Source organism: Ciconia boyciana, chromosome 2, assembly GCF_034638445.1.
Source record: "Ciconia boyciana chromosome 2, ASM3463844v1, whole genome shotgun sequence".
NCBI lineage: Eukaryota > Metazoa > Chordata > Aves > Ciconiiformes > Ciconiidae > Ciconia > Ciconia boyciana.
Window position 1 is genome coordinate 94356501 of NC_132935.1, and position 27076 is coordinate 94383576.

The window sequence follows — 27076 nt, forward strand, 5'->3', positions numbered from 1 at the left end:
GAAAGTGCTGTCCTCTTCAGCTACAGTTACTGAATACAGCTCACTAACAAGAACAGTCTTTTGCCCTGTCTATCTATCTGGCTATATATCCATCCCAACTACACCCATGGGATATCCATTCCCTTCACAGACTCTGTTCTTCAGCGAAGCCCCAGCAAGCACCAAAATTGTGATGCTACCACAACACAAAATTCCCTAGTGCTGTCCTGCCTGGGTTTGAGAAACAGTGTTTTGTTTCATTTGACAGCTACTTCTCCATCCAAAAAGTGCAAAATACATTCTCAAAATATAATATTTTTCAGAAGTGAACAGTGTTGTAAAAAATCCACTTCTCTGGAATCTCTGTGCATCAGTTGTAATGAAGCACTGTACTTGTGTAATAGTAACAGCATAGCAAATACAGTTTTCTCACAAGAGCAAGATGAACAATCATAAAGTACACATGAGACCATGCATTGTGTTGAACACCCTACAAAACACTGCAGGCTGGAACGCTTGCCAGATACCACTGAATAACATCTTTGCAACAGATTCAGACTGCATGATTATCACTTCGTAGGGGCAACTGTGATCCACAGACAGCTTGCCTAAGTAAAAGCTGCAAAACCCGAGTACTTTACTAGCAGTTCATCTTTAAAATATAAATAAGAAAGATTGTTTGCTTTTCTGGGTATTTTAGATTTTCCATCAGTTGCAAGTACTTGAGGAAGCAATCCAACTTGCAAACATCTCAGATGTAATCGCCACATACAGAAATAAAAGAGAAAACAAAATCTGCTTAAATAGGGAAGAAACATGTTGTTTGTCCCAAAAAAGGCCTGATCTCCTTGGCCTTAGAAAATAAATCAGTTTAACAGGTAAATTCAGACTCAAAGATGGAGCCAAGATCTCAGAATTCCTGGGCAATTTTGAACAAGTTCATTACACCTCATCTCTATTCAAAGTCTGACAGTGAAGGTATTTTGGCATGTACTGCTAGCGTAGACACTGCTGGATATCAAAAAGCCACAAATTTTTCATTGCAGCTTACAAACTATACAGTAAAAATAATGTTTTTGTCATTATATCTGCATGTACTTTGGGGACTAAAAAATAAAATCGTGTCTTTAGCATCACTGTACTTAAAAAGATCTCATTTATTTCACCAATTAATACTACTTCTCCCACATGATCTTCGTGTTTATACACATGGTGAGCTCTTAGACACAGTCATCTCAATGGATGTATCTTAGCATAACTGGGTCCCTGCTGTCATGTTTTCTAACAATGCCTGCAAATTATATTTTACCCATTACAGTAACTTATGCATATATGAAACCAAGATGTTCTACTTGAGTAATACTGCTCCTTCTTTTGCCATCTTCTCCATTTCACTGGGTTGAATATTAGTAAAATTATTCAGATCATTTCCACTACTATAGTAGTCTCCATTTCCTGCAGAGAACACATATGAATAAATGCACCAATGGTTTCTGAATAGGTAAGAGAAGAGAAGCTTACATTTATTACATTTATAAAAGAATTTCATTCTAAGTGTCTAACATTATTAGGTAATTAGAGGGATTGTCTCAAAGTATACAAACTACCTTAAAGGACACCTATGGTTTAAAAATAAGTTTTGACTGACAATTCACTGAAAAACAATGGGTAAAAAGTCAAAGAATATTAAATTTGACAGATTTGAGGGGGGGGGGAATTTTTTTCTTTTTTCCGTAACAATGTCAGATGGAAAAAAAAAATTATTTCTTTTCCTCCATACTTGCTCAGTTTTTTTTTCTGTCAATTCACAATCATTCACACAGCAAGATGTGAGAAACTTTTTTTTTTAAACAGGAAAATGGAAATGTAAGTTTATGCATGTCCCTTCATCCCCCTTCAAACTGGTGAAGGAATCAGAAGTAGACAGAATAACCTATTTAATATGCAGTAGAAGTTTCACGGTTTTTATGAACAATTAAGGAAAAGGCATCACATTCTAAGGATAAGACAGCACTGCATTGAAATCACTGTATTGAAAGATGTATTCTTCAATAAGAAGTAGATAAGCTGTTAGTGAATATATAAGCCAGTTTGAGGCACCATCAAAAAAGCAAGGAGTATCTAAAAGCTAGACTGCATGATTTAATTGTCTAAATCATCCTGTGTTCCATGAGGACATTCACAGGATGGGACCTGTCACTGGTTAGCACATCCATTACTTTATGCTGCAGTGTTCTTACTAACTATGTAAAATGGAACAGAAAGGTTTGTGCGCAGGTGTGTGCTATTTCACAGAATCACAGGATCGTATAGGTTGGAAAAGACCTTTAAGATCATTGAGTCCAATCGTAAACCTAATACTACCAAGACCACCACTATACCATGTCCCTAAGCACCTCATCCAAACGTCTTTTAAATACCTCCAGGGATGGCGACTCAACCACTTCCCTGGGCAGCCTGTTCCAATGCTTGATAACCCCTTCAGTGAAGTATTTACTCCTAGCTATACATGTGTTAGACATTCCAGCTGCGTGAACTACCCCTCTCATTTTATAAGGGTTGCTGTGCCTAGTCATTGCTACTGAAAGGAAAGTCAGCATCCTGGGAATACAAGGTGTTGGTAAAGAAGGCAGTGGAGAAGAATACATACACAGTTACCTCAGAAGTAACGAGTAAATGGGCTTAAGCCCAAATTCACCTTGCATCCACACTACTTAGCTGCCAGCCAAAGCTCAAGCTTTGGCTAATTTCCTAAACACACACCTATCTGCAACAAGGATGGGCCAGACAGGCAGCGCCTGCCCTCAGCAATTCTGTCCCTCCCACCTGCCCTTGCCGTTCAGTCAGCATCAGACACGAACCAAAGGGTCCTCTAGAGAATCCAAATGACATGTCCCCAGAGCAGCTAGACTTCACAGGCAGCATGAGTTGGGGCTGCCCTTTCACATTGTCGCTGCAGTCATCCAGCTGCACACATCTGGTGACTGGGATGTATACAGCTGCACCAGGTTGCAGCTTGCCTGGCCGATCCTTTCCGATGGCAGCCACAGAAAAAAAAAATCAACATAAAGTATCAGTTTTTTCTGATGATCACAGATAAATATGCAGTGTAAGCTTTCTACTGGCCATGCCCTTGCAGGATTTGAGGGGCTTGGTTTTAATATGTTCCAATATATCACAGAGGTAGAGAAAATTGACTAAACCCATACCAATGAACTTCAAAAGCAGTAGTGAAGTTGCTGTGGAGCAGATGTATCGGCCACTCAAAAGTAATAAAGCCCTTAGGAGTATTCCATGTCTACCTTCTCATCTCAGAAAGATGTTCTGATGTAACAGCAAGATTGCTAAAGAATTTGAAATATCACCTTGAAAGAATTCTGTCAAAACACTTTGGAAAATCTTTGGTCTATACTAGAAGAAAGAATCTCCTCACTTACACAATTCTATCTTAGTCTAAATACAGGTAGATAGTTCATGTCAGTACTGTACTTTGGCATAACATAAAACAAATCTAAGAGAGGCATATGAAGTGTGGTACCAGTAATAACTGCTATGGTAGAATCATCTTTTCCAGCTTCTTCAAGCGCTTTGATAATTTCTCTGTACATCTGCATAAGAGGAAAATCAACAAAGTACAAACATGATGCTGCAAAAGATCATAAAAAGGAGATTCACACTGACAACAAGGAACATGAGAGACAGATTAACTATGGTCCTTTTAAGTATGAAAAAATTTTGCATCCAGAAAGTTAAGTATTACACATGAGGTATTTCTGACCATAAAGACACATGCTGGCAATACTCAAGACTTCCAATGCAAATCTAAAGGACAAAATAAGGTCCTCTGGAAAACAGACCTTAACTGGAAACAGCTAGTTTTGAAACCTGAGAGTAGTTTAAGTGGGCAAAATAATATATTAAAGAATTAGCAGCAGTGGGGTGAAGTCCCTGTTCTGGTATCTTTGCAGTTATGAAACAGGATGATCACGTTTCCAACAGGACAGACTTCCTCATGAAGATAGCTATGGAACCAGAAGACTATTTAGACATACACACAACAGTGCTAAGCCAAAGTAGGCTGCACCCATGCTTTGTTATACATAAGGCTACAGTCAAATCTTGTATCCACAGAACAGGCTAGTCTTCCTGCAGTTTGCCATTTTAGTTTAGTGCAGACCGTAATCCTACAGTAAGTTTGAAAACAACCAAGAGACACAGAAAAGCCCAATCCATAAAATTTTAGCTGAATGGTTTCATTTTGTATGGGATATTTATCCTTAGGTTGTCACAGGAGTCAATATACTAAGCCCTCACAAAATTCAGACCACCATGCTTCAGTCAGTTCTGCTAAACCTGTAGTAATGATTCTTTAAAAACTTAAGTAGCTTGCCCAGGAAAGAAAAAAAAAAAAAAATCATTAATCCTCCCAAGTTAATTTCTTTACCTTATGGTTTATGGCATTCTTCCTATCAGGTCGGTTAAACATTATCTTTGTGATATTGTTTTTGTTGGTAACTAGTATTGTTTCATAGCCATCATGTCTGCCCTCTTCTGGAGAAGCATCTTTCTTCTGGCCAGCAGATTCTGCAGAGACCAGACTTGAGACAAGTTCAGTATATTTCTGTCTGGCATTATCCTGTAATGAAAGAAAAGAAAAAAAGAAAAAAAAAAATCACACAAGAGTATCAAAGGCTGAAATGGAAATAAGTTTGTTATGCTATTCATAAAATGGGTACCTGGGGGGGGAGGGGAAGAGGACTGTGCTTCAGGACAAAAGGAAAAAAGAAATCTCAATTAGCAGGCATTCTAATTAGGATGAGAAGAGGAACATGCTGTATTTAAACACCGCAGATCATGCTTAAAGTCATCTGGAAAGCAGCAGCAATGGATCTGCAAAATAAAAGTGTGTAGATGCTGGGATTATGACATTTATTTTGTTGGAGAAGTGCCCCCATCCACGCCTAAGATTACCAGAGAGACCTTTGTCATATTCCCAGTATTTACACATTTCTAGGGATCCTCTGTTTCTGCTTTCTGGTTGGACATTTCTCCAACAAAATGAACGTTTTTATTTTAGAACATGTGTTGCTGAAACTAAGAGTGCTGAAATGGGTCTATGGCATATTAAAATTGCTTGAAGACACTAGTTTTCATTTAGCACAAACATGACATGCAAAAGCCTAAAGAATCCTGCCTCCCTATTTCTACAGTAAGCAGTGATTTAAATGAATTGTAAGGTCTTGGTTGTTACAACCTATTTTCTTGAAAGGATAATATACTTTGAACAATTCTGTAATCCATAATCTGTAGCACATGAAATTGTCTATTCCCTCTCCACTGTAACTTCAAGAGCAGATTCTTTTCCTTAAGTGTTTCTTGGCTATTCCTAAAAGCTGCAGAGCCATCTCAAAAAAAAACCCAAACAAAAGAACTAAAAACACACCCCAAAAACCCCAAAGCAGCATAAGAATAGGTTATGTTCATGAAATTATGCAAGCATGTTTTCTTTTAAGAGAAAAAAAATGCAAAAAGACCCTCTGTATTAAGTAATATCTTTGACTGACATCAGAAACTATTCCTGAACAGCAGGCCTAATGCAGCAGTGACACAGCTGGTTTGTAAAGCTTACATTTCCTTCATTTAATAGAAGCTGAAGAAACAACACACGATGTCAGACTTACTACAGTCTGCATGAAAAAGAACACGTATGTATCTTTGCATCTATATTCTTCCTGCTCACTTCACTTGAAGTGAAGACTTCTCTAAAGGTTATGAAAGGTATTAAAGATGTCAAGATATACTGAGAAAGAATGAAGAGAGGCTCTCAATACACCACTTTTTTCTAGTCTTAGTCGGTGGCACAAGAGACTGACTTTTTAAAATGACAGTTATCAATATGCTGGATTCACAGATTTGCTCTTTGTTGTAAGAGCTGAGAAGCTCAATCCATCTTTCTTAAAGGAAAGAGCAGAATATAACATAGTGTGAAAACCAATATTTTTATTGAAAGTCAACACATATGTAAGATATCTTACACTGGTACAAGCTGGTAGTAATAATGTAGAACTAGGCTTACACAGTAAAAAAACCTCCAAACATTGAAGCAGTGAAATGACTGCAGAATACAGTGCAACACATTTTGGTGTCTGAAGCAGAGTCACTCAACTACCATATAATATGTTTAGATATCAGCCATTCACTTACAGACCAGGCATTTCAAGGCAGAGTAATCTACAAAATATCTAAGTGAAATTACAGGTATTGTCACCTGAGACAAACTGCCAAGAGAATTCCATGCATCCCACTTGGCTTTCTTGACAAAGTCCAGCATACTTGGTTTTGGAGAATTGCAGGGACCTTCGGTAGCCTGAAAAGAGAGTGAAACAAAACTTACTTAAACCTTTGATTAAAGTTCAGATGCCTTGGTAGAAAAGACGATGACCATTAGGAATATTTATCTGATCAGGATACAGAATTCAACTCTGAGACAGAAGGAATACCTAGTGGTTGGGCAATATTCAGACAGTTCACATACCATGAAGTTTTCAGTGTCTGCTATTTCCTAATACCTGGTGCTGGGCTTTCAGAAGCACCTAACCAATATGAGACACTAGTTTCCAAGACGCCCATGCATGTTAAGTTCTTCTATCTCAAAAATTCTGGCAATTCTATACTTAAAAAGAAAGCTAAAGACTTGTAAGCTGTGTGAACAAAGAAACCATTGCATAGGATCTATTAAGCTGGATCTTACTTCAAAGTTGGCCCTACTATGAGCAAGGGCGTTGGACCAGTTGAACCGCAAGAGTCCGAGCTATCCTGAAGCATTCTATGATGAGTTTTCCTGAAGAAAAGTACACTATCGGAGAGAAATATTTCAAATGGGAGATGGGAAAGAAAGAATACATTTATGAACTCATTATAATTAATTAGTAAAACTACCTGGAACAGTCAGCTGTCTAAGCTTTTATTTAAAGGAATGATTGATTGCCTTCTTCAATATAACAAGCCACAGCCTGTACTGATCCTGCAGCCAATCTTGATCCACAAATACTTCCCCAAATACCAGTACAAACCCTGCTAAGGACTTGCAGCTAGTTCTACAAAGGTCTCCTTCCATGCTGTAGTAAAGAATAACCTTCACTCAAAGTGTGGAGGAACAGTTCCTTGACCTTAAAAAAAAAAACAACCTAAAAACAAAACAAAAAACCCCAACCAACCAAACCAAAAAAAGACTACAACCACCATGCAAAAAAAAAAAAGAAAGAAAAAAAACCAGAAATCAACCTTCAAATGTCAACACCATTATACTACAGGTCCAGCTGACTGACTGTAGATACAACAAATTTAAGAGGAAGCATGTGGCATACTCTTTTTTTTCCTAGGCATAAGCCATTTTCCAGAGCTGCATCAATATATGCTATATTATATAGAAGGCATCAGACAAATGATGTAAATTGGCTCTATTTATTTGAATAAAGGCTTCTATTCAAAGCATGATTTATAAGATGAAACAGGTCTGGCCTCCCTCAGAATTCAAGTAGGGTTTTAGGGGCTGGCATTTCCAGAACAGAATTTGAGCACTTGAAGAGCTTGTTAAGACACAATACATTGGAACAACACCTATTTTAATTATTTTACAGGACCATCCCCTCAGATTATAAATGCCCCTTACAAAACAAAGTAAGTCAAGCCTACCTGTTTAAACAAAGCGTAGAGCTTCAACTTAGTTTCATTCCCAGGATCCTTTTTCAAAAGTTTCAGTTGTTCTTGAGCCTTTTCAAAATCTTTCTGGCTGACTTGCATGGTGGCTGCAGTCATGTGCAGGTGAATTGCTGGAATGCAAACAGCTTGTGTTCGCCTGTTAGTAAGTGGAAAAAAAATCCCATTGCCTGGTTTTTGTATAAGACTAGAGAAGAAACAAATATGCTGCTTTTTAAAGACATTTAAAGTAAATGTAAAACGTTAAATATTTGTACCTGCACTGATTAAAACAACCACAACAAAAAGCAAGATACTAAAAATTACAACAAAGTTGCTTTAAAGTCTGCTTTAGCTGCAACATAATTAACCTTTGGAGAATATGACATTATCTCTCTCTAGTATGTAAAGTGCTAGATTTAATGCTGCCAGAAGACAAAGAAACTATGCAGTAATATACCAGATGACCATATATAGACCACTAAATGGCAGTAGCGGTAAACTAATGTTTTGCTGTTTCTGGAATAAGTCAGAGCCCTACACGTTCTGTCCATGACAAACACATAAGAAACACAGAACATTTTTATTAATGGTTTAAATCTCTGTATGCAACATTAACAGTTTTATTTGTCTATGAATTAAAACAAGTATGCAGCCTGTCTGTTTGTTGTGATCTTTTCAAGTTTATGTGCTTCTATCTAGAAACACTTCAATCTGAAAGTCTGGTTCTCCAAACGGGGCAGCATAAGTGAAGGCTAATTTCAAAATGTACTTTGGAAAAGGACTGGATGTAAAACATCCTGTAGACACTTGAGGAAAAAAAAAGGTGGTCAAAATATTCCAGGAGATAATATTCTCAAGAACTCAAATATTGACTCAAAAGGTCAAAATATACTCAAGAACTCTCCACCAGAAAAAAAGGTAATTCCATGAAAAAAAACAACAAACAAAAAAACCCCCAAACTCCACTCCAAAGAACCAAACCTAAGCCGACCATATAACGCTTTGTAAAAGTGGGTTTACTTCAAAGGAGTTTGGAATCAAAAGCCAAGAAGTCTAATAATTTTGGCTTGTTTCAACAGGGCAAAAGCGTGTTGTCTCAGCTTTCTTTGGTTAAATTGCAATATACATTAAGTATTTTTACTATTTTTAAAGTGTTAGCAGTTTATGTATCAACATTCCTTCTCTATTTTAGTAAAAAAAAAACCCCAAAAACCCCCCAAAACCCCCTGGCTTTCCCCATTCTAACTTAGACACAGCTGTCATGTTAGGACATCATATATGATAGATTTCATAACTACTAACATTTGAAAAATTAATGATTACCTCAAATGCAGACTGATAGAATGTTTAATCATTAATTTGTTAACAATTCAATTGCAGAACCATCATTTAAAAATCGTACTTAACATGAAAATTCTGCCTTTTTATACACACCTAATGAGAATTTGAGAGAAATTCCACAGCCTACTTTGAGAACGTCCTCATTGCTCTTATTTCTTAAATAAATTTTATTTTCTGTTGCAAGCAGGAAGTGTGAAGAATGCCAACCGTGTCCAATTAATTTTATTACTCTTTCTTCTCATGCCGATAGAAGTTTTTAGTTGTCTTGTAAAAATGTTTGTAAGATCTATTGGTTTTATGTCCTGTTACAGCCCTTCTGTATTAATAAAATCCAAGTTCCTGGTATTTTGGGGCTACTGAGTTTGAATGACAGAAATGAAAATAATATTTTCTGTTACATAAAGAAATCCTTTCAAAAAGAAAGAATTCCAGAATCTGCTTCAAAATCCTATGCTAGTAAAAAGAAATCTATCTGAACAATATAAAATGGAATAGGCTAGCAAAAAAGGCTGCAGGAACAGAAAGTCACCATACTTAAATTGATCAGCCGTAGGCCTTTATTAACATCGCAGGGCACCCAGACAGACATAGGTTAACCATCTGCCAGTTTAACTAACATTCAAACTGATGTATTCATAAGACTGTGTCAGAGTTTAACAAGTTTATCCCTTAACCAACTGCGAGGCTATTTAGCCAGCTTGTGGACTTCACCTCCACCATCAATAAAAGCCCTTTGACAGGAAAAAGTGTACCTAAACGGATACAGATACAAGTTTTTTAATACTGAGTTTCTTTGATTAGTCTGTCCAGGAGTCACAGAACATGATGCTCGCTTTCAGATCCTATCCCCAAACATTTTTTTAAAGTCACATTTACAGGAAGAAGAAAATGAGAGTGCAGGAAGAAGACTAGTAGTTTCTTTTGGGTTTGGGTTTTTTTCCTTCAATTTTGCTAGCCATCTTGGGAACAGCAGCATTCAAGTAGTTCCGAAGATGATGCATGTATATGGTATGATTTTTTTTTGTCAGTCTAGGCAGTGACTATACTGAAGTGGTTCAAAGTTTAAAAAAGGAGGTTTGGGTTTACAACATGTTTAGCAACCTGGACTTCACTCCAGCTTGGCTATGGTCAATATTATAAATAGGCTTTAAGAATCTCCTTTATATACAATTTGATAGTGACCTCAACAAGAGTTGAGGATGGGCAGCTGAGGAGAGGGGAACGGCATAGCAGCCAGTCTGAAGGTATGTACACACATATATTCAGGGTTAAGGGGTTTTGGCATTTAGCAGGTCACAAGTTCTCTTCCTTATTAAGGATGCAAAGTGGACAAGTTAGAAGAGGATGAGAAAACAATTAGGTGAATTAAAAAAAAAAATCTGTCTGGGGAAAGTGGAATGATCTTTCATTAAGTCCAGACTCAGAGCTACTTTCCTTTGCTGTTTGGTTATATCCAGTTTTACTTCTTAGCAACAACAATGTTTGGGTAAAACATGTTATCTATGCACTTCAAACACTCCATCTTTCTTTCTTCTTTTCCTCCCTACCTACTGCTTTGTAATAGGAGATTGTGCAACTTAGCTGTTTATTAAAGTCTAAAGTTTATTAAAAAAGGCCTCTTTTCTTTAGTTCTTCCTTGCTGCTCGTAGCTCAGTTCTCTGCAGGATATCTATGATTCACTCCTTTCTCTCTGCCTTCTGATCTCAGAGGCTATTTACTATACATTAGTGATGATCACTAGTTCTCAACATGCTGAGGCTGACTGCTACTATTTCTCTATTAAAATAACAAAGGATGAAGACGCAAAGGAAAAATGAAGTTATTTCACGATTTATTCATCTTGCCAGGACCTCATTCTTCAGAGATACACAAATAGCAGGAGCAGAGCTCCTTAACCCCAACTAGATCACATAAAGAGTGAGGAGGAGATGACTCGCCACCTGTCAGCACACGCAACAGCACTGCCATCTCTGGGACCACACAATCCCAAAGACCAAGGAGCAGGAGAGGCTGCTGTAGCCCACTACGGGGAGGACTTACTCCCTCCACCTGCTGCTCCCTTGCTGTGACACTGAATCCTTCTTACCCCCTCACTGAGCAAATCCATGCCTCATTTTAGCAGCCTCACTGAAACCACACAAGGCAGGCAGAGAGCCTGGAACCTGACCTACAAACTACTGGTGTTGAACCTGCACTTATTTCAATCCAAGCAGAAAAAGAAGCCTAGGAGAGGCAATCAAAAACCCCTCTGTATTCCCCCTTCTCATCCACTCGCTGCAACAAAGCTAAATGATTTCCTTCGCAAAGCTTCCTCTCTTTATTGCCCTGCACCTTGCAGGCAATTAGCTGCCACTGCCCCACTGCTACAAATTACCTTTGTTGCACTGGCACCCACAGAAGAGTGGTGAGGGCCCGGCAACCTCCCTCAGCAGGGTGAAAAAAAACAGCTCCCACCAGAAAGAGAGAGAGAAGCAAGAGGAGTCACAACTTGGCAGAGGAGCCACAAAGTCCACGACAAATGCCTGTGCACTCCCGCAAGATCATTCACTTGGTACTTCGCAAGCTGTACGCTCTGAAAAAAAAAGTAGTAAATCCTGGGCGTCACTCCCTGAACCTGAAACATCCAGGCTAACAATCATTTCATATTTATTCCCTTGCCTTGGACATCTCTTTGTGCCCATTCAGTCATTCTGGATATCTTGCAAGCCCATCCTATTCATTCTACCTGTTCACATAAATGTCTCTTTTCCTGATAAACATTCAAACATAAGGCTCTTAATTAAGATTTTTGAAGTCAAAACACTGAAAGTAGTTTCTTACTGCTTAGCAAAGACTGCAAAGCCTGTTAAAGACAGGGCCCCTCATTACAGTGTAGTTCTGTCACTTGCATATGGACTTTTATAGAGTTAAAAATACCAACTTTGTAAAATACTGGCTGCTCACTTTTAAACTTTTAAAGCAACTTAGCAGTTTCTTCATTAAGACTAAACAGAAGCCAAAAGATCTCTTTGCATAGGAAACATCAGACATGCTCAGCAAAAGAAAGGGATGGATATAACTGAACTCCATCTTCCATTTACTTAATAAAGGTTTTCGTTTAAACGTTAGTAGATCCTGGGGAAATAAAGCACAGACAAAAGCAGTTAAAAATCCTATTAGGATTAAAAGCAGCGGGTGGTGCTAGAAACATGTGGGTTAAACTCCTGACAGAACTGGAAAGTGCTCATTTCACATTATTTTAACTAGCTTTAGAGAGACAAGGAAGAAAAAGAACAGGAAGTGTTGTCAGGCAGAAGCAAGCAGTACATTAAAGTGTCACTCAGATGAATCCTGGAACGTGTGTTTAATAGAAGATGTGGATATCCTTTGCGCATTATGTATAATACTTCAGATAACGCATACGACATCTCTTCTTTGGCATGACCACTATGTGAAGGTGCTGTGATCTGTTGCGCTGCTCTTTCCACATGTTCCTCGTGCGGAACAGTGGGCAGCACAGTAACTGCCCCTTGCCATTTCACACAGACCTGGTATTACAGAATCATAAAGCAGGAATATTTCTGCTCACGTTCTTTCCATCTTAAGAGAAAATTAAACAAAATACTGTTTTGCTGCTGCTACTGTTGGTTTGGTTTTAGTTTGTTTTTTTTTTTAATTAGGATACAAAGCAATCAATTCCCCACAAACCTCAAGGCACCAAGTATTTAGTTATAACCTAAAACAAGCTTCTAGACTTGTTTCTTCATAGACTGCATGCCTCTTCAGAGTCCCTGCAAAGAAGAGACAGCACACATTGCCCAGCCCATCACTGTTTCTGAAGCGCCAGCCAGAGCCTCAACTGTTCTACAAGGTTCAGGAGTCCGAAACTTATCCTGAGCGCTTCACCTGGTCTGCTTCAGCACCAGCAACCACTGCTCTGAGCAGCTGCTGTGAGGGCAAGCAGGAGAGCAACCAAATGAGACCTCCTTGCTCTTTGTCCTCCTGCTGTTGGGACACACACACAGCCACAGTGGAGGAACACGAGGCCTCCCTGGCAAGGTGACTGGGGTAGTCCTTGCCTGCTGGCACCTGGCCATGGAGTATTGCCACTCCAAGCAGAGTCTCAGGCTTCAGTCCCCCTCTTTTAGTAGGGCTTCCCCCATTTTGATCCTCCCTCAAAATTATCCCGATTTTTCTCCACGGAGGAGAAAGAAAGGGATCTGGAGAAGGAACAGCAACCTTTGATCATTAGTTCAGCTACATCAAGGGACGCAGGAGCAGAGCTGGTGGGAAAGGTTGCCACCGTTGGCAATTGCAGCAACTGTTAGGAAATGAAGCATGTGAGGGGAATAGAAACCAGTATTTAAACTGTACCTGTGAGAAAAGTAACTGGACCATCTGGAAAAAGATATTCGACCCGAGACACCGACTCTCTTATTTTTCCCCCTAAGACTTCATATAAAGGTTGATACCCAAATAATGACAACAACCAAAGCATTAGCAGTGCCAGTATTTCATATATTTCTCTGTAACTATGAAAATAATGTTACTGTTTTCCATATTCACTTGCAGTATTTTCTGCATGTAACAAATTTAAAGTTGTACTTCATTTTATTTTGCTGAGCGAAAAGAAGCTACTGTCTATGCTGTTAACACAGAAATCATTACAAATTTTAATCTGCAGGTTTCCCAAATCACCATTCATCACGACATTGATTATATACTACTGAATCCAAACAGGTATTTACCTACACAATAATGTAACATTAAGGATTCATAAATTTTCACATAGCCAGAGCACTTACACAGCAATAAGAGCTTTCCCCCTATAGCTGAACATGGAGACAGCTAATGTCAAATTTCTGCCATACCTCTCAGTCCTCCAGTTATTCTCTCCACACAAGTTACCTAGAGCTGAGCTGGGACAAGGCTGAGAGGCACCTGACAGTGCTAAAGCAAACTGAGCAGCCTGTAGCACGTTTGGAGCAATCGTTCCTCCTTTGCTGCTGAAACGGAAAAAAGGAGTGGTATGTGGCGGGTGGATAGTTAATTAATCCAGAAATTCTGGGTGGAAGTTCTTCTATCTGTAGAAGCAAAGCAATCCTCTCTTTCTTTATGTCATCTCGTTAGAGGCTTCTCCCAAAGAACTTCAGATCATTTGACTACGCACACTATTTCTTGTTACATACTCTTTTCAGGGTGTTTCTCCCCCGCCCCCCCCCGCAGAATTGTTTTGTTTCTCATGAGTGTCTATCAAATTGAATATGATGTCTGTTGCAATATCTTGTCAGACTTTTAGCTGGAAAGCAGTATCCCTATAAGTTGTACAGACAGACTTTCTTACAAACAGGAGTTGTGCAGTAGGCAGTGATAGCATCATATTAAGGAAACCTCAGCTTGACAGTTTTTACATTAAAATTACTTCAGCTGTTAATTTCTAGTCCTGTCCTTTCAAGTTTCTTCTCTTATACTGGGAAATGTGAAGTAACCATATTTGACACATGAACATCTTCCTTTGCAACTTCTGTCATCTTGAAAAAGCCTGCATCTGCTTCCACAACCATCCCATGTGAAAACTTCCACTTCCCCTCAAACTTCCACTTCCTGTCATTAGTTAAAACTAAAACAGTTCAGAACATGGGCAGATGAAATTCAGTCTTCATTCAGAAGATGGAGAAGCAGAGACTGCCTCTAACAATTTTTGTCTGTTCAAATTTCAGTAACTGGTATATTTTCTGATATCTATCAACTACAAAAGAAGGAAACAGTTAAATAATTGAGTTGCTCCTCCAAATTAAACCCCAAACCCCACACTTTTCATGACAGCAGCTTTTACACCTCACAATCAACAAGTCAACTAACTTGCAGTAACTACTGCACACAAAGCAGTCTGTACTTTCCCCACATAAGTTCACAGGCTCACTCTGTTTAGTCCTGCATCACCATCACCTGCTAACATGCACCATGGCAGTAGGTTAGCAGTAATCCAAGTTAGTAGGTCACCGCAGGTTAGCAGTAGGTTAACACCAGCTTAGCAGTAGGTTTATTTCCTTGTGCAGCAAGAACTAATGCACAGGTCTGTCTGGTAAAGGAATGCTACTGTTCACCAGGCTCCTGCAAAGACCTGTCATAACAAGCGCATCAGCTCTTAGACCAAAAACCAGTAGCCTAAGAAAGTCTTATCAGCACCAAGGTTATTCTCTAGAAACCAAGGCATTTGGTTCACTTGGGGAAATACAAAGTTTTATTAATCATGGTGATAACATGGAAGTGTTGATGACTCAGTAGACAGAACTCCAGTTTTCCTAAAAAACATAAGAAAATAACTATCGCTCCCTGATGTACCAGCACAGTCCCTGGTAGTACCCCATTATACTGTAGCTAGTATGGAGTAACTAAAACATATTGCTCTCGGGTAATAGGAATGCTTCTAGTGTTCTGGTATTTCCAACATATCTATCTAGCAGAAAAGATCAGCGCAAATACTCTATAACCAATTCACTTACTGCTGCTTTAATAAACAGAAAGAAATGAAAGTCAAATTATTTCCTCCTTTACATTAGAACACTTCAATAGTTCTTCTAAACACAAGTTTGGTGTACAAATCCTTATCAGCTTTTACTATTTTACACTCCTACACTGTTTTGACATATAAAAACCAGAAGATAATGATGTGTCTGTTGGCAAATTGAAGTGCTGAATCACTGTTGTTTAGTCTAAGTGGCTCAGCTGTGCTTGATAGCTATTCTTTAATACTGGAAAAAACCCTAAGAATCAAAGTTCTAGATTACCATTCACTGAGAGCTGAAATGGGCTGCTCTATACAGGCACAGTTAATACTTTCTCATCACAGCTGCTGGGAGGGAAAATGGGATCATCTCCTTCCTTGCAGAAATCTCTGCAAGACCTCTGTCTTTCCAGTAGAATTCACTTAACTGGACATGGTAAATGACTAAAGCATGAGAGAATTTCCTGTACATCCTCAGTCCATGCAAGACATCTCTGCAAGCAGGAAGATTTACAGACAGATATCCTTTGAAACACATTTGAAAGTTATAAACATGAATGTTAGCAGAAAAAATATAGAGCTGTGATACTCATACATGTGACATTTGCTGAGAATCACTCAAAGATTATTGTAGTATTTGGAGAGCAACAAACCCACATAGGTTCTTCATACATCCTTATCCAAGGTCACTTAACAAAACAGTTATGAACAAATATTCAAAATAATTTTGCTGCTAATGGAGAATGGAAAAAGCCATTTTTGTTTGGCTTCTGGGGACAAACCCTGCTGACTGTATGGAGAGCAAGAAAGTGTACACTTCGATGTTAATGGCTTTTGGCCAAGGTAGGTAGGTTTCTGACAAGGATACAACCAGCTGCTGGAGCCCCATCCGCATTAGAAAACCGACCAACACTCCTGCTAGTTCAGCTGAACCAGTGAATGAAGACAAACGATTTGTCTGAAGCTTACTTTCTCTCCTGAATCCATGACACCTAGATACAATGGCAATGGACACAAAGAATACCGAACAAGCTACATGATAATAACAAAGAAGTATTTGTCAATGGCTTATCCTGTCCAAATCCAGAATTCTTTCAGATAGTTTAGATTTAAACAAATTAGGTCTAAACACAAAGTAGCACACTGCTCTTCATTTTGGCACTATTTCCAGCACCCACAGCCAGACAAACTTACAGGTGTCCTGTAAAGACCCAGGCCAATTTACTTGATAAAAATCTGATGGTGACTTGGGCTCAGAGCTAAAGTTTTCGCATACACGCAAGACTTGCAAGTACATTTCTGTCACAGCAGAATTTACAGCTGCTCTATGAATAACAATGTTATTGAAAAGTTTTATCAATTTCCAACTGATAACTTTCTCTTTAGATACCCTCTGTAATATACCTTGCTCTTAGTTTTATCAGAGAACGATTGAGCTTGTAGATGTGACACACTACTAAGTCTTGCATACAAAATAAAGCACCGAGAATGTCTGTCACTTAGAAATGAAAATTATACACATTCCAAGGGACTTCAAGTCATGTCTTACTAAAACACTGTAAAAAGCTTCAATCATAGCATTTAGAAGGCTGCACCTATAGCAGCAGCTCCCAAGACAGAGGTCAGAGGCTCACGTTGGATCGTGGCAGTTATTAGTGGGGATGCAACACGTACAGAGTCATACTGGCTTCTGCTATCATTGTAGAGATTATGAAGAACTATTGGTCTGGGAAAGTGGCTGACAACTCAAGTAACTTGGAAGTTCTTCCCCAGAGTAAAAGTGTGTTTCATCTGGCATCTTACTGGCAATTAAGAAAAGCAACACAAAACCAACCAGAAAGCTTTTGTTTCAGGAACAGGCTTGCTATACTGACGTATTTGAAGCAGTAAGCACTTTACAAGCACATTTATCATGGTATAAAATGATAGCATATTTGAAATAAAAGTTTTACTCTGTTCTAATGGCTGGCTTCTAAGAACCAAATTATTCAAGAATTATTGTGCACTCTACAAGTTATATACCTCTTATACAATATTTTCAGAAGAGATATTATCAGAGCGTGTTACTACAAAAACAGTAGCCACTTTTTTGGAGGGCCAAAGAGTCAGCAAAGGATCCACACAACACAATTAATCTAATCCTCAAGAAATCATTTTTATACCCAATTAAAAATTGAATCCCCTCTGCTCAGCACTGGTGAGGCTACACCTGGATTACTGTGTTCAGTCCTGAGCTCCCCAGTACAAGAGAGATACAGACATACTGGAAAGAGCCTAGCGAAGAGCCACGAAGATGATTAAAGGGCTGGACACATATGAAGAGAGGCTAAGAGAGCTGGGACTGTTCAGCCCACAGAACAACAGGCTCAGGGGGATCTTATTAATGTATATAAATATCCAAAGGGAGGGTGTAGAGAGGACAGAGCCAGGCTCTTCTCAGTGGTGCCCGCTGACTGGACAAGAGGCAATGGGCACAAACTGAAATGCAGGAGGTTCCTCCTGAACACAAGGAAACACTTTCTTACTGTGAGGGTGACTGAGCACTGGCACAGGTTGCCCAGGGAGGTGGCAGAGTCTTCATCCTTGGAGATATTAAAAAGCTGTCCAGACATGGTCCTGGGCAACCAGCTCTAGGTAGCCCTGCTTGAACAGGGGGGTTGGACCAGATGACCTCCAGAGGTCCCTTCCAACCTCAACCAGTCTGTGATTCTGTGAAAAACAAACACGTTTAACCTGATAGCTATATTGAAGGAGTACACAAGCAGCCCACCAACTTTAACAGTTCATCTCTAGATTAGACTTTGAAGCTATAGCTCTTCTCACCTTCATGTGAAAGCCTTCAGAGTCTGTTTCAGGGGAGGAATCTGAATGATCTGTTCTAGGACACTCAGAAAATAGGAAGACTACATTTGCTATTGAACTGTGACTATTTAACTTTGCAGCTGGGAGGCTCGCTCCGTAAGTCAATCTACAGCCAAAAACAGTACTAAGATGAATGTACACATACAGTCTTTGTAGCCAAGAAGTCCAATCATAAAGATCTATCTGCAGAATCACGACAGAAAAAAAAAAATCCCCCAAACTACTGACTGCCTAAATTAGTAAAGATCTTTCCCAGAGCAAAGTACACTATGTACTCCTTGAACTCATAACACTTGGTAAAAGCAAAGTTCCCCCCTCTGCCATTGCTCAGACAATCACAGACCAGGCTGGGATGAACAGCGGGTGCACATGCCCTCTGCCACAAGGAAAGAGGTTCATCTGCAAGCCACCCTAGCTACAGACAAAACACATGAAATATCAAGAATTACATCAGGACCTACAAGGAACTCTTGTGTTGCTTCCTTGTCCAACCTAACCTTATTTTTTGCAGAGCAATAAGGTTACGGGGGGCGGGGGGAGAAGAGAGAAGAAAAAAACCTTTCCCTCTGGGGAGTCAGATGCCAATAGAATACGACACTTTTGTGGGCAGGTTAAAAGGACTCTACAATATTCAGACAGGAGGAAGTTTTTGGTTTTGCGGGTGGGTTTTTTAAATTTGTTTTAAACATGGCTTTGCACTACCACGGTCAAAAAGCTACTGAGAACTATGTGGTCAGATGGCACTGAGGGTAAAGTTGCTACTTGTTTCTAAACCAAGACAGTGATAATTTCCATTTAATCTTCGATTAAAATAGACTTCATTCACTGACTGGATCACAGAAGTTTCCACTTGGAGTACTCCACGTTATCAGAAAAAAGGAAGCTTCCATACCCAGAGCAAAACAACAACATCACAAAACATTACACAAGTTCTCTCTGGATTTCAGCACAAATGAAATCTACCTACTGAATTTACTGCTGTCTAGTGCTGTTATCCTTTCTGTAGGTATTTAGGTCAACATGAAGAATCAGAAGCTTATGAACAAAATAATGAAGTTATTAGCTCACCAATAATGCTTATGGTCTCCTTTCTGTGGCTGGCTAATCTGTATTACTTAACACTGCTTGGATTAAAAGCACTAGCTGATAAAATACTATTCTGACAACTGTAAGAGTGATTTTTTTTCTTTAGTATCACTGCTTTATGTGATAAATGACTACTGCCAGGATAATTTAAAAAACAGGATGTTGGCAAATTATCAAGTTGCTACATGTTAATCACTCCCAGACCTCTCCAAAGCTAAACAAATAGCACCACTTATTCAATTACTTAAAGCCTGAGTTTTGATGGAAGAAAGAAGCCTTAACCAGAACCCATTCTAAGATAGCTTTTGTTTCCTCTTTTCTGGTGGAGCATCTAGTACTGAATTACTTGGCAATGCTTTCTGTTTCTCTGTGAAATAAAGAATGGTTTAACAAGACCTTTAAAAAAAAATCTCAGCTCACAGTTTTTGCTGGAGTTTACTGATTACAGTCTAAATTTTATTATAATGAACTTCAAGGGAACCTGAAAAACATTCACTGTAATCAGTGGCCTCATCACAATAGAAAGGCTCAATCATTTACTACATCAGAATAAATGAAGAAACATCCAATCTGAACTGAATATCAATACATAATAGTTTTAGGCAGATTATTTCACATTGATCAACACTGAAATTATTTTAAAATAGAACAGTCAGGAAATAGGAAAAAATCACAAATGTTCTTATGCTGAATACAACAATAAAGTGGAAAAAAGAAGAGACTGACATAGCTGGTTCAGTCTTCTGTATGTGCTCACTCTAACAAAGATAACTACCAGTCAGTCCTCTGGGGTCTACTTTGGCATTACTATAAATGGAGGTTACTTGTAAACAAGGTTCATTACAGTGAATTAAGTCTGCATATCAAGCCCAGGTAGAATGTCATGTTTTGCACTATGAATTCTGAATTCCCGACATTCAAGTCTTTTTAATTTCTTCATATGTGCAATGTTCCAAAAATTTTGCTAGAAATAAATAGACCGATTTCCATCCTAATGAGAACTGCTATGCAAGAATGAAGTATAGCTTGCTTGTTCTCTTCACTAGATCGCAGTTGCAGACAGAATGTAATTGGCATAGAGGGAGAAGTACAAGGGAAGAGATAAGTAAGTAGCTTCTTAGAATAGTACTATTCAAAGACAGTCTCCTATACCCTAGCAAAAGCTCAAAATCAATTCCTAGCACCATATTACATTAAAAAAAAAAGACACAGACATTTGAAAATGTATTTACATTCTCCTTGAGAAACTCATAACTAACTTGTGATGGGAGAGAAATCATAAAAAGCAAGGGCAGAAAGAAACTGTGGTTTCTCATGTCACGTGGGAGCTACTTGAGAGCCCACTTTGGAGAGAATGGCTGTTCAAGCCTAGCAAAATTCAATGCCAAAAAGTGTAGTTAACCGCCACCTTATCTGCATTCATATTATCAGACTCTTTTGAACTTGGCAGCAAAGCTGCTACAGAACCACCTAGTGATTCTGACTTAACAGACAAAGCTGCCGAGGTCACGCTAACTTCAATGAACAGCTGCTTCAAAGCAAATTAACTACAACAGAAAGTTGTGTTCCAAGCTAATCCATCTTCAAGACTTCCAGACACCTTGGCTTGATATTAGCTGTGAATTGCCAAATCCAGCTCAATTACATACAGTTAGTGAGCTTGCTGCTCCAGATTTCGTTTTGTTGATTTTAACTGCTGCGTGTATTTCTGTTCAAAACAGTTTAAAAGGGTGCTTAAATAAGGACATAGGTTTATTAAGATGCTTTTCTGGACAACTGTTCAATCCTTTCACCACTACCTTTTGTCTTTTAAGTCGTATTGGTAAACCAGAATGTGCAAATGAGATGTAGTAACTCATGCAATTAACATTAGTATTTGCAGAAAAAGCCTCCCATTAAGAGATTTAATTGTTCATTTTCCATTGACTAGTTAGGCTCAGTATTCAAAAGACAGTGGATGACTGTCCACTCTAATGGCTCTATTTCTAATTACTCTGATGGCTATGTTTCAGAATCGCAACCCTTAAAGAAAAAGAGAAATTCAAGATTCATCGGTGGTATGAAGACCCTTTTCTGAAAGACTGAAAGTTACCTTACAGTCACAGTGTTAGGGGAAGCTGATTTTACTGGTATTTTGCAAAAAGTTACTGCAAAAGTCAAATCAGGCAAGGTTTCAAGAAAGGAAAGAAGGTGATTTTTAATTTTTTTTTTAATATAAAGAGAAAATTATTACTACTTAAAAGGAAAGGGAAATATGATGAGCTCTCTACACTTTTTATTGACCTGAACCAAGACAGAAAAGACTAAGCTTGCGGGGGGGGCAGGGGGAGAGGCTTAAAATCAAGGCAGTTATGTGCTCTGCTTGCTTTTCTGGTGGTCAGGCACGGATCTGTGGTCCACAGTTAGTCAAAGGTCCGGCAAGACAACTTGGCTCAGAAGCATCAACTAGAACCAGAGGCCTGACCTACCGGAGGGAAGTTTGAAAAGATAAGCACAGTTATCTCAAGCAGGAGGAGCAGAGCAGAGTACTCGAGACCTACAGAATCCAGTGTAAGCCAAGGAGAGCTGATAAACAGAAGTCTGTCACAGAAAAAAAAAATGTTGGCTGGCTGATAGGGAATAGCAAACAGCTGAGCAAGGCAAGCTAGTACAGCCTGAGGCACCACACCAAGAGGCATGAGTTAAGAGACTCAGAAACCAAAACACAAGAGCCCATGTAAGACAGCAACAGGGAGTAAAAAGCATACTCCACAGGGCCTCCCTAGTGTAGGATGAGGGTATGCATTTTGTGCTGTGGATAAAACACAACCCTGTACATGGACACATTTCCTATGTCAACGTGCCAGGATGCATTCCCACCCAACAGCTAGCGGGTGGGGAAGTTGGGGGGCAGACATTCAGGAGGCTGCAGGACACCTGCTGCCTATGCCACTCAGATCAGGAGGGAAACCATATCCAACTCAGGCAAGACCTAACATACGGGCCAAAGTTTCAGGCATAAAAGCAACTTCTACTGCCAGCACCAGAGGTTTTGGTACAAACCCACAGAAGACTCGGGAGCGTTAGCAAACAGGGTTTTTAAGAATATAGTCTGATACATGACTTGAGAGCAACACTACAAAAATCCAGTCCTCCTCCTTGTAAAAGGGGATTGGATTGGGGGTGACAGCAGACAGTAGGAAAGAGAAGGAAAGCAGCTGCTGCAATACAGAAATAGGGCCTGGCAGCGGGAAAGTGGGTGAGAAGTGAAGAGGCAACAGTGTCCTATTTGCTCAGCTGGCATGAGAATATCAGAACAAAGCTACTAAAATTTGTGTGTCCGTATCAAACCGCAGCTATCTGAATAGGTTTGACAGGAGGGACTAGACATTTCCCACTACAGGGATACAAGGCAGACTCCCTCTGAGGCCGATTAGCTCCTCATGGCCAAACCTGGAAAAAAGAAACAGGACAGAAGAAGGGATATCACCAAACTTACCGGTCATCTTCAGTATGATAGTAGTCTCAAAGAGGTTTTCCACAAGGCAAGGCTTACGTGTGCTCTGGCTGTGTTGACATCTGCAATTATCCCCAAATGCAGGAAACTTTATTGCATATCTGTAGCAGTGGAAGACGGTGTTTACATCCTCCTCACATATTAAAAACAAGCAAACAAAACCCCATGATGCAGTCAATAGACTGTTAACAGCAATAAAGAAGTACTTTCAGGGAATGACCTGGAATACTGAGCCTCTCCTCACTGAGAGAGGCCCCAGAGCACAGCAATTCAATGAAGCCAGAAATAATCTCTCAGCTGCAAGAGATCAGTTCTTCCTCTGCCCTCAGCAGAGGAGTTTCCTCATAACATGCACAGTTCCAGAGCAAGGACAAATCCCCTGGGCCCTTTCCCAGGACCTTACATCTGACTGGCTTAGTGGGAGGGAAAGCAGAAAAGAGCTATAAGGTATGCAGTCAGAGAGAGGAAAGGGAGGAGATGCAAGGGTTATAACATCCTGCTTTGCTGTAAATGTATCAAAGAGCCCTTGATATAATGACCAAAGAATGCAACTGCACTACCAAGTAAAAGTTAAGCAATTCAGGGAGCAGATTCATTTAATTCCCAGACAGAAATAGAAAAGGGCTGCAGAGACTGAATAAGGACTGTTGCATATTGTGCTGGGACTTAATAGCACCTGAGCTCCTGCAGTGTGGGTGGGCTGTAAACATGCAGATGTCTTGTCATGAGATGACACAGGGAAGCCAAGAAGAGTTTTCAGACACTGCTCAAGGGCCAGGATGGAAGTGAACTCGAACCCTTAAGACTGCTGCCTCTCAAGCTGAAGAGCAGATGCTGTAGTAAAGACAGATTTATTGTAAGCAGGAAGTATTTCAGGCACAGACAAAGACCAAGAAGGCCACATAAGCAAGGACAAGCCAACAGCTTAAGAGAAAATTAACCGTTTTTCAATCCACTTTGTTTAAATACCAGCACTTAATAGCGCTCCTCTGAAAAAGTCTCTTCAGAGCTGCTGAGAAATAAAAGAGTAGCTCATGGAAAGATTGGGCTTTGATAAGATCTGACCTCCTTTAAAGTTGCTGAGATAACTGTACCAACTAGGAAGTTAGGGTGTGACTATGTTACTGTCTTAGTTTGACCAGGAGAGTGCTCTTGGAGCAAGTCTGTAAGGTAATGCCAACTCCATTCCCCTGGTTTGTGCTGCAGAGCTGTCTTGGCACATACAAGTTAGATCCCTTCTAGATTACATAAAATTGGTGGAGGTCCTCCAGCTGCTGGTAGGCATTCAGTGCTGGGATCATACTACAACCAGCCTGAAGAAAGCCCCCAAAACAAGGATAGCATGGATGCAGGTTTCCCAGCAGCAAACGTTCTGCTCCCAGTGGTCTGACCTGCCGTAAATGCAGATACAGCCTGCCTTATAGCAGCGGAGTTGTGGGGCCTCCCATCTCAAACAGCAGAATACAGAGACTGTCGAATGGTTACAGCCCCAGTAAGACTCTTCGGAATGTGCATTTGTGTCAGCATTCCCCCTCCTCAGGCAAATTCAAACCTGGAAAAATTATGTATTGTGACAGGGCAGGACAAGAAGTGGGCTCATGGGAGAAGAGCCCATGGAACTCAACTCCATGTCTGAAAGTATTAGGAATATCCTGCTTAGGGGAAAAAAACAAAACAAAAGAACAAAGTAAAAGGAATTCTTGCATTTTGTCCTTATATTTGTATGAGTCTTCCTCTCCCAGTGCTCCAAGGATATGCCTCTTTTTTTCAAGCTCAGACTGCAAAAAAAGCTTCCTAAAACCATTGGTGCAGCAAGCCTGCCAGTGTCTTTAATATAATTCTGCTAGTATACTGCTGATACAGAAAAATAAAGCCCACCTGTCTGGTGTTCCACCATTGGAAAAATTGCACCATTTTCCTGTATTATATCTGATTATATACTAAAACCATTAACGCATTATTAATATTGATTTATGACCTTATTTCACATATGGAATCTTGCCATTTCAAATACATCTGACTCCACTAGCCTCATGATGTCCAGCAGGCCAGCTTTTTATGTGTTTTCCAATTCAGAATTGCTTTCCCTCCCTCTCATTGTAACAACTTAGCTATATTAAATTAATATTATTTATCTGTAGAAAGCTTGCCTAAAGAGTTATTTTTTTGAAATGAGGGCAGAAGTCATGCTGATCACACAATTCGTATTCTTTGTTTCTCCCTGTATCTTAAGATGCTCATGTACATGCCTCAAATAATTTCTCACAAAGCTTTGGGAGAAAAATATTACAATTTAATGCATAAATGACTACAGTTTTCTGGTCAAGATGCACTCATGCCTAATGGAGATGCTTGGATACTTGAGTAAAAGCATTTCACTTATGAAAGTGTGCATTGTAACAGTCAAATTTGCATGTTGTTAACAATCAGAGTATCACAGGTCTAATCTATTGGTATGATGATGCCTGCTTCACTGTTCTACTTAGGAACTTGCTTACTGAGTATACTTAACACACCAAATACTTTTAACTGTGTATTTATTAAGCTATTTTTGATAGAAAGAGGAAATTCTACAGATTGACATATTTTGTGATTCTTATTCATACACAAGCGATGTTACAGTGGAATTTCCAATTTAACCATTTTCAATAAAAACATCAATCCTGCAATTTTAAGTCTACTTGCAAGTCAAGCCATCCTTTCTGCTTCCCACAGCCCAACTAACGCTGAAGGTGCGCGGCTGCCGCAGTGTGCACTACTGCATGTGACACTTTATTTGGAAACAGCTTAAAAGCGATATGTAATAAAATGCACAGCGCAGGAGATATTACATCACTGTTTGGAAAGCCGGAGTAGTCTTAGCAAGAAGCCTTAATTAGTTAGACACACAATTAAGCTTGTTTTTTTGGGACTGATGGGGGGGGGGGGGAAAAACCCCAAGAAAATACAGAATTGCACATTCTTCTCTGTATTTCAGTATGGTTTCAGATGCCTTACCCCCAGCCTTTTCTTTGGTGGTTGTTTTCCACCAAATTTTTTCCACCAATTTCCAACGTCTTTGGTGGTTAAACATTTGCCTCAGGAGACAAATATGAGGGCATAGGCCCTGTTTGAGGAAGGCATCAAATGCAGGTTTCCCACTCCCACAGTGTGTACAATCACTTAAAAAGGCGGGCGGTACGGCTGGAAGAGTCCCTCTCCCAAGCGGAAACTGATCTCCCACGTCTTAGGATGAAAACAATGTCTCGTCCTGCGCATTAACCATGTACGTATGGGCCATACAGAGAAAACTAACCCAGTTCATCAAGCGGCACAGGCAGGAGGGCACCTGGTTTCCACGCCGGGCCCCGGCGGCAGGGAGATGGGGCCGCCCAGGCCTGAGGCAACAGCCGGCCCTCTCACCGCCCCACAGCACTCACACCCCCGGCCCAGGCCCCGCCGCTGCCTGCCCCCAGCCTCCCCCTGCGCCCCCGACCCCTGTGAGGGAGCCCCGCCGGGCAGCCCCGGAGGAGCAGGGCGGTGGGAGGGGGAAGGCCGCCCAGGGCCCGCTGCCGGCCACTCACCCCGGGAGCGCGGCGGGGAGACAGCGGCTCCCGGAGCAGTCCCTCCCCAGGGCAGGACGGCGCCAGAGCCCCCGGCCACAGGGACGGTGCGCGGACGATCGGGGATCACCTTATTTCGCAGAGCGGCCGCCAGCACAACCTCTGAACGAAGGTCAGGGCCCGGACCGCCATCACAGAGCGGAGCGAGGGCGCAGAGAGGAGGAAGAGACGGCAAGCCCCGCCCCGCCGGAGCCGCCGCGCCTTCGGCTGACGAGATGGCAGCCGCCTAGTCCGTCCTCGGGGACGGCACCGCCTCCAGCGCCGTGGGGAGGCCGGGCTGCGAGCGGTGGCTTCGCCGGGAGCCGCTGAGGGGCGGTGGAGGGGTTGGGGCGGGCTTGGCGGGAGCCGTGAGCTGGCGGTCTGGGCCTCCGCCGGCGGTAGAGGCCGGGCGGCGGGTCCCGTCTCCCGTTGCTACCAGCAGCCATGCACAGCTGTGTGGCAGCGCTTTGCATGGCTAGAGCTGGCGTAGCTCTGCGGTATGCTAGGTAGCTCTTAAAAATGTTTGCCGTCGTTGTTTTTCCA

At 40.6% G+C, this 27076-nt stretch overlaps 1 protein-coding gene across 15 annotated transcripts in view; it reads right to left on the reverse strand.

The window, feature by feature from the left end:
* Positions 1 to 26770, reverse strand: part of ECI2 (enoyl-CoA delta isomerase 2) — a 34116-nt gene extending 7346 nt beyond the window's left edge. The window contains exons 1-11 of one of the 15 annotated variants that reach the window (XM_072853215.1): positions 26625 to 26762; positions 23629 to 23786; positions 22935 to 23014; positions 18034 to 18217; positions 13872 to 14006; positions 7675 to 7837; positions 6248 to 6346; positions 4424 to 4615; positions 3518 to 3587; positions 2841 to 3020; positions 1332 to 1434 (exon numbers count right to left, since the gene is read on the reverse strand). In XM_072853215.1, the coding sequence (XP_072709316.1) occupies positions 1332 to 1434; positions 2841 to 3020; positions 3518 to 3587; positions 4424 to 4615; positions 6248 to 6346; positions 7675 to 7837; positions 13872 to 14006; positions 18034 to 18089 (998 nt within the window). In that variant the 5' untranslated portion in view covers positions 18090 to 18217; positions 22935 to 23014; positions 23629 to 23786; positions 26625 to 26762. Of the gene's footprint in view, positions 1 to 1331; positions 1435 to 2840; positions 3021 to 3517; positions 3588 to 4423; positions 4616 to 6247; positions 6347 to 6730; positions 6836 to 7674; positions 7838 to 13871; positions 14007 to 18033; positions 18218 to 22934; positions 23054 to 23628; positions 23787 to 26515 lie in introns of all 15 variants that reach the window. The other 14 variants (XM_072853212.1, XM_072853214.1, XM_072853218.1 and 11 more) reach the window with 14 other exon arrangements.
* Positions 26771 to 27076: the final 306 nt, after the last annotated feature.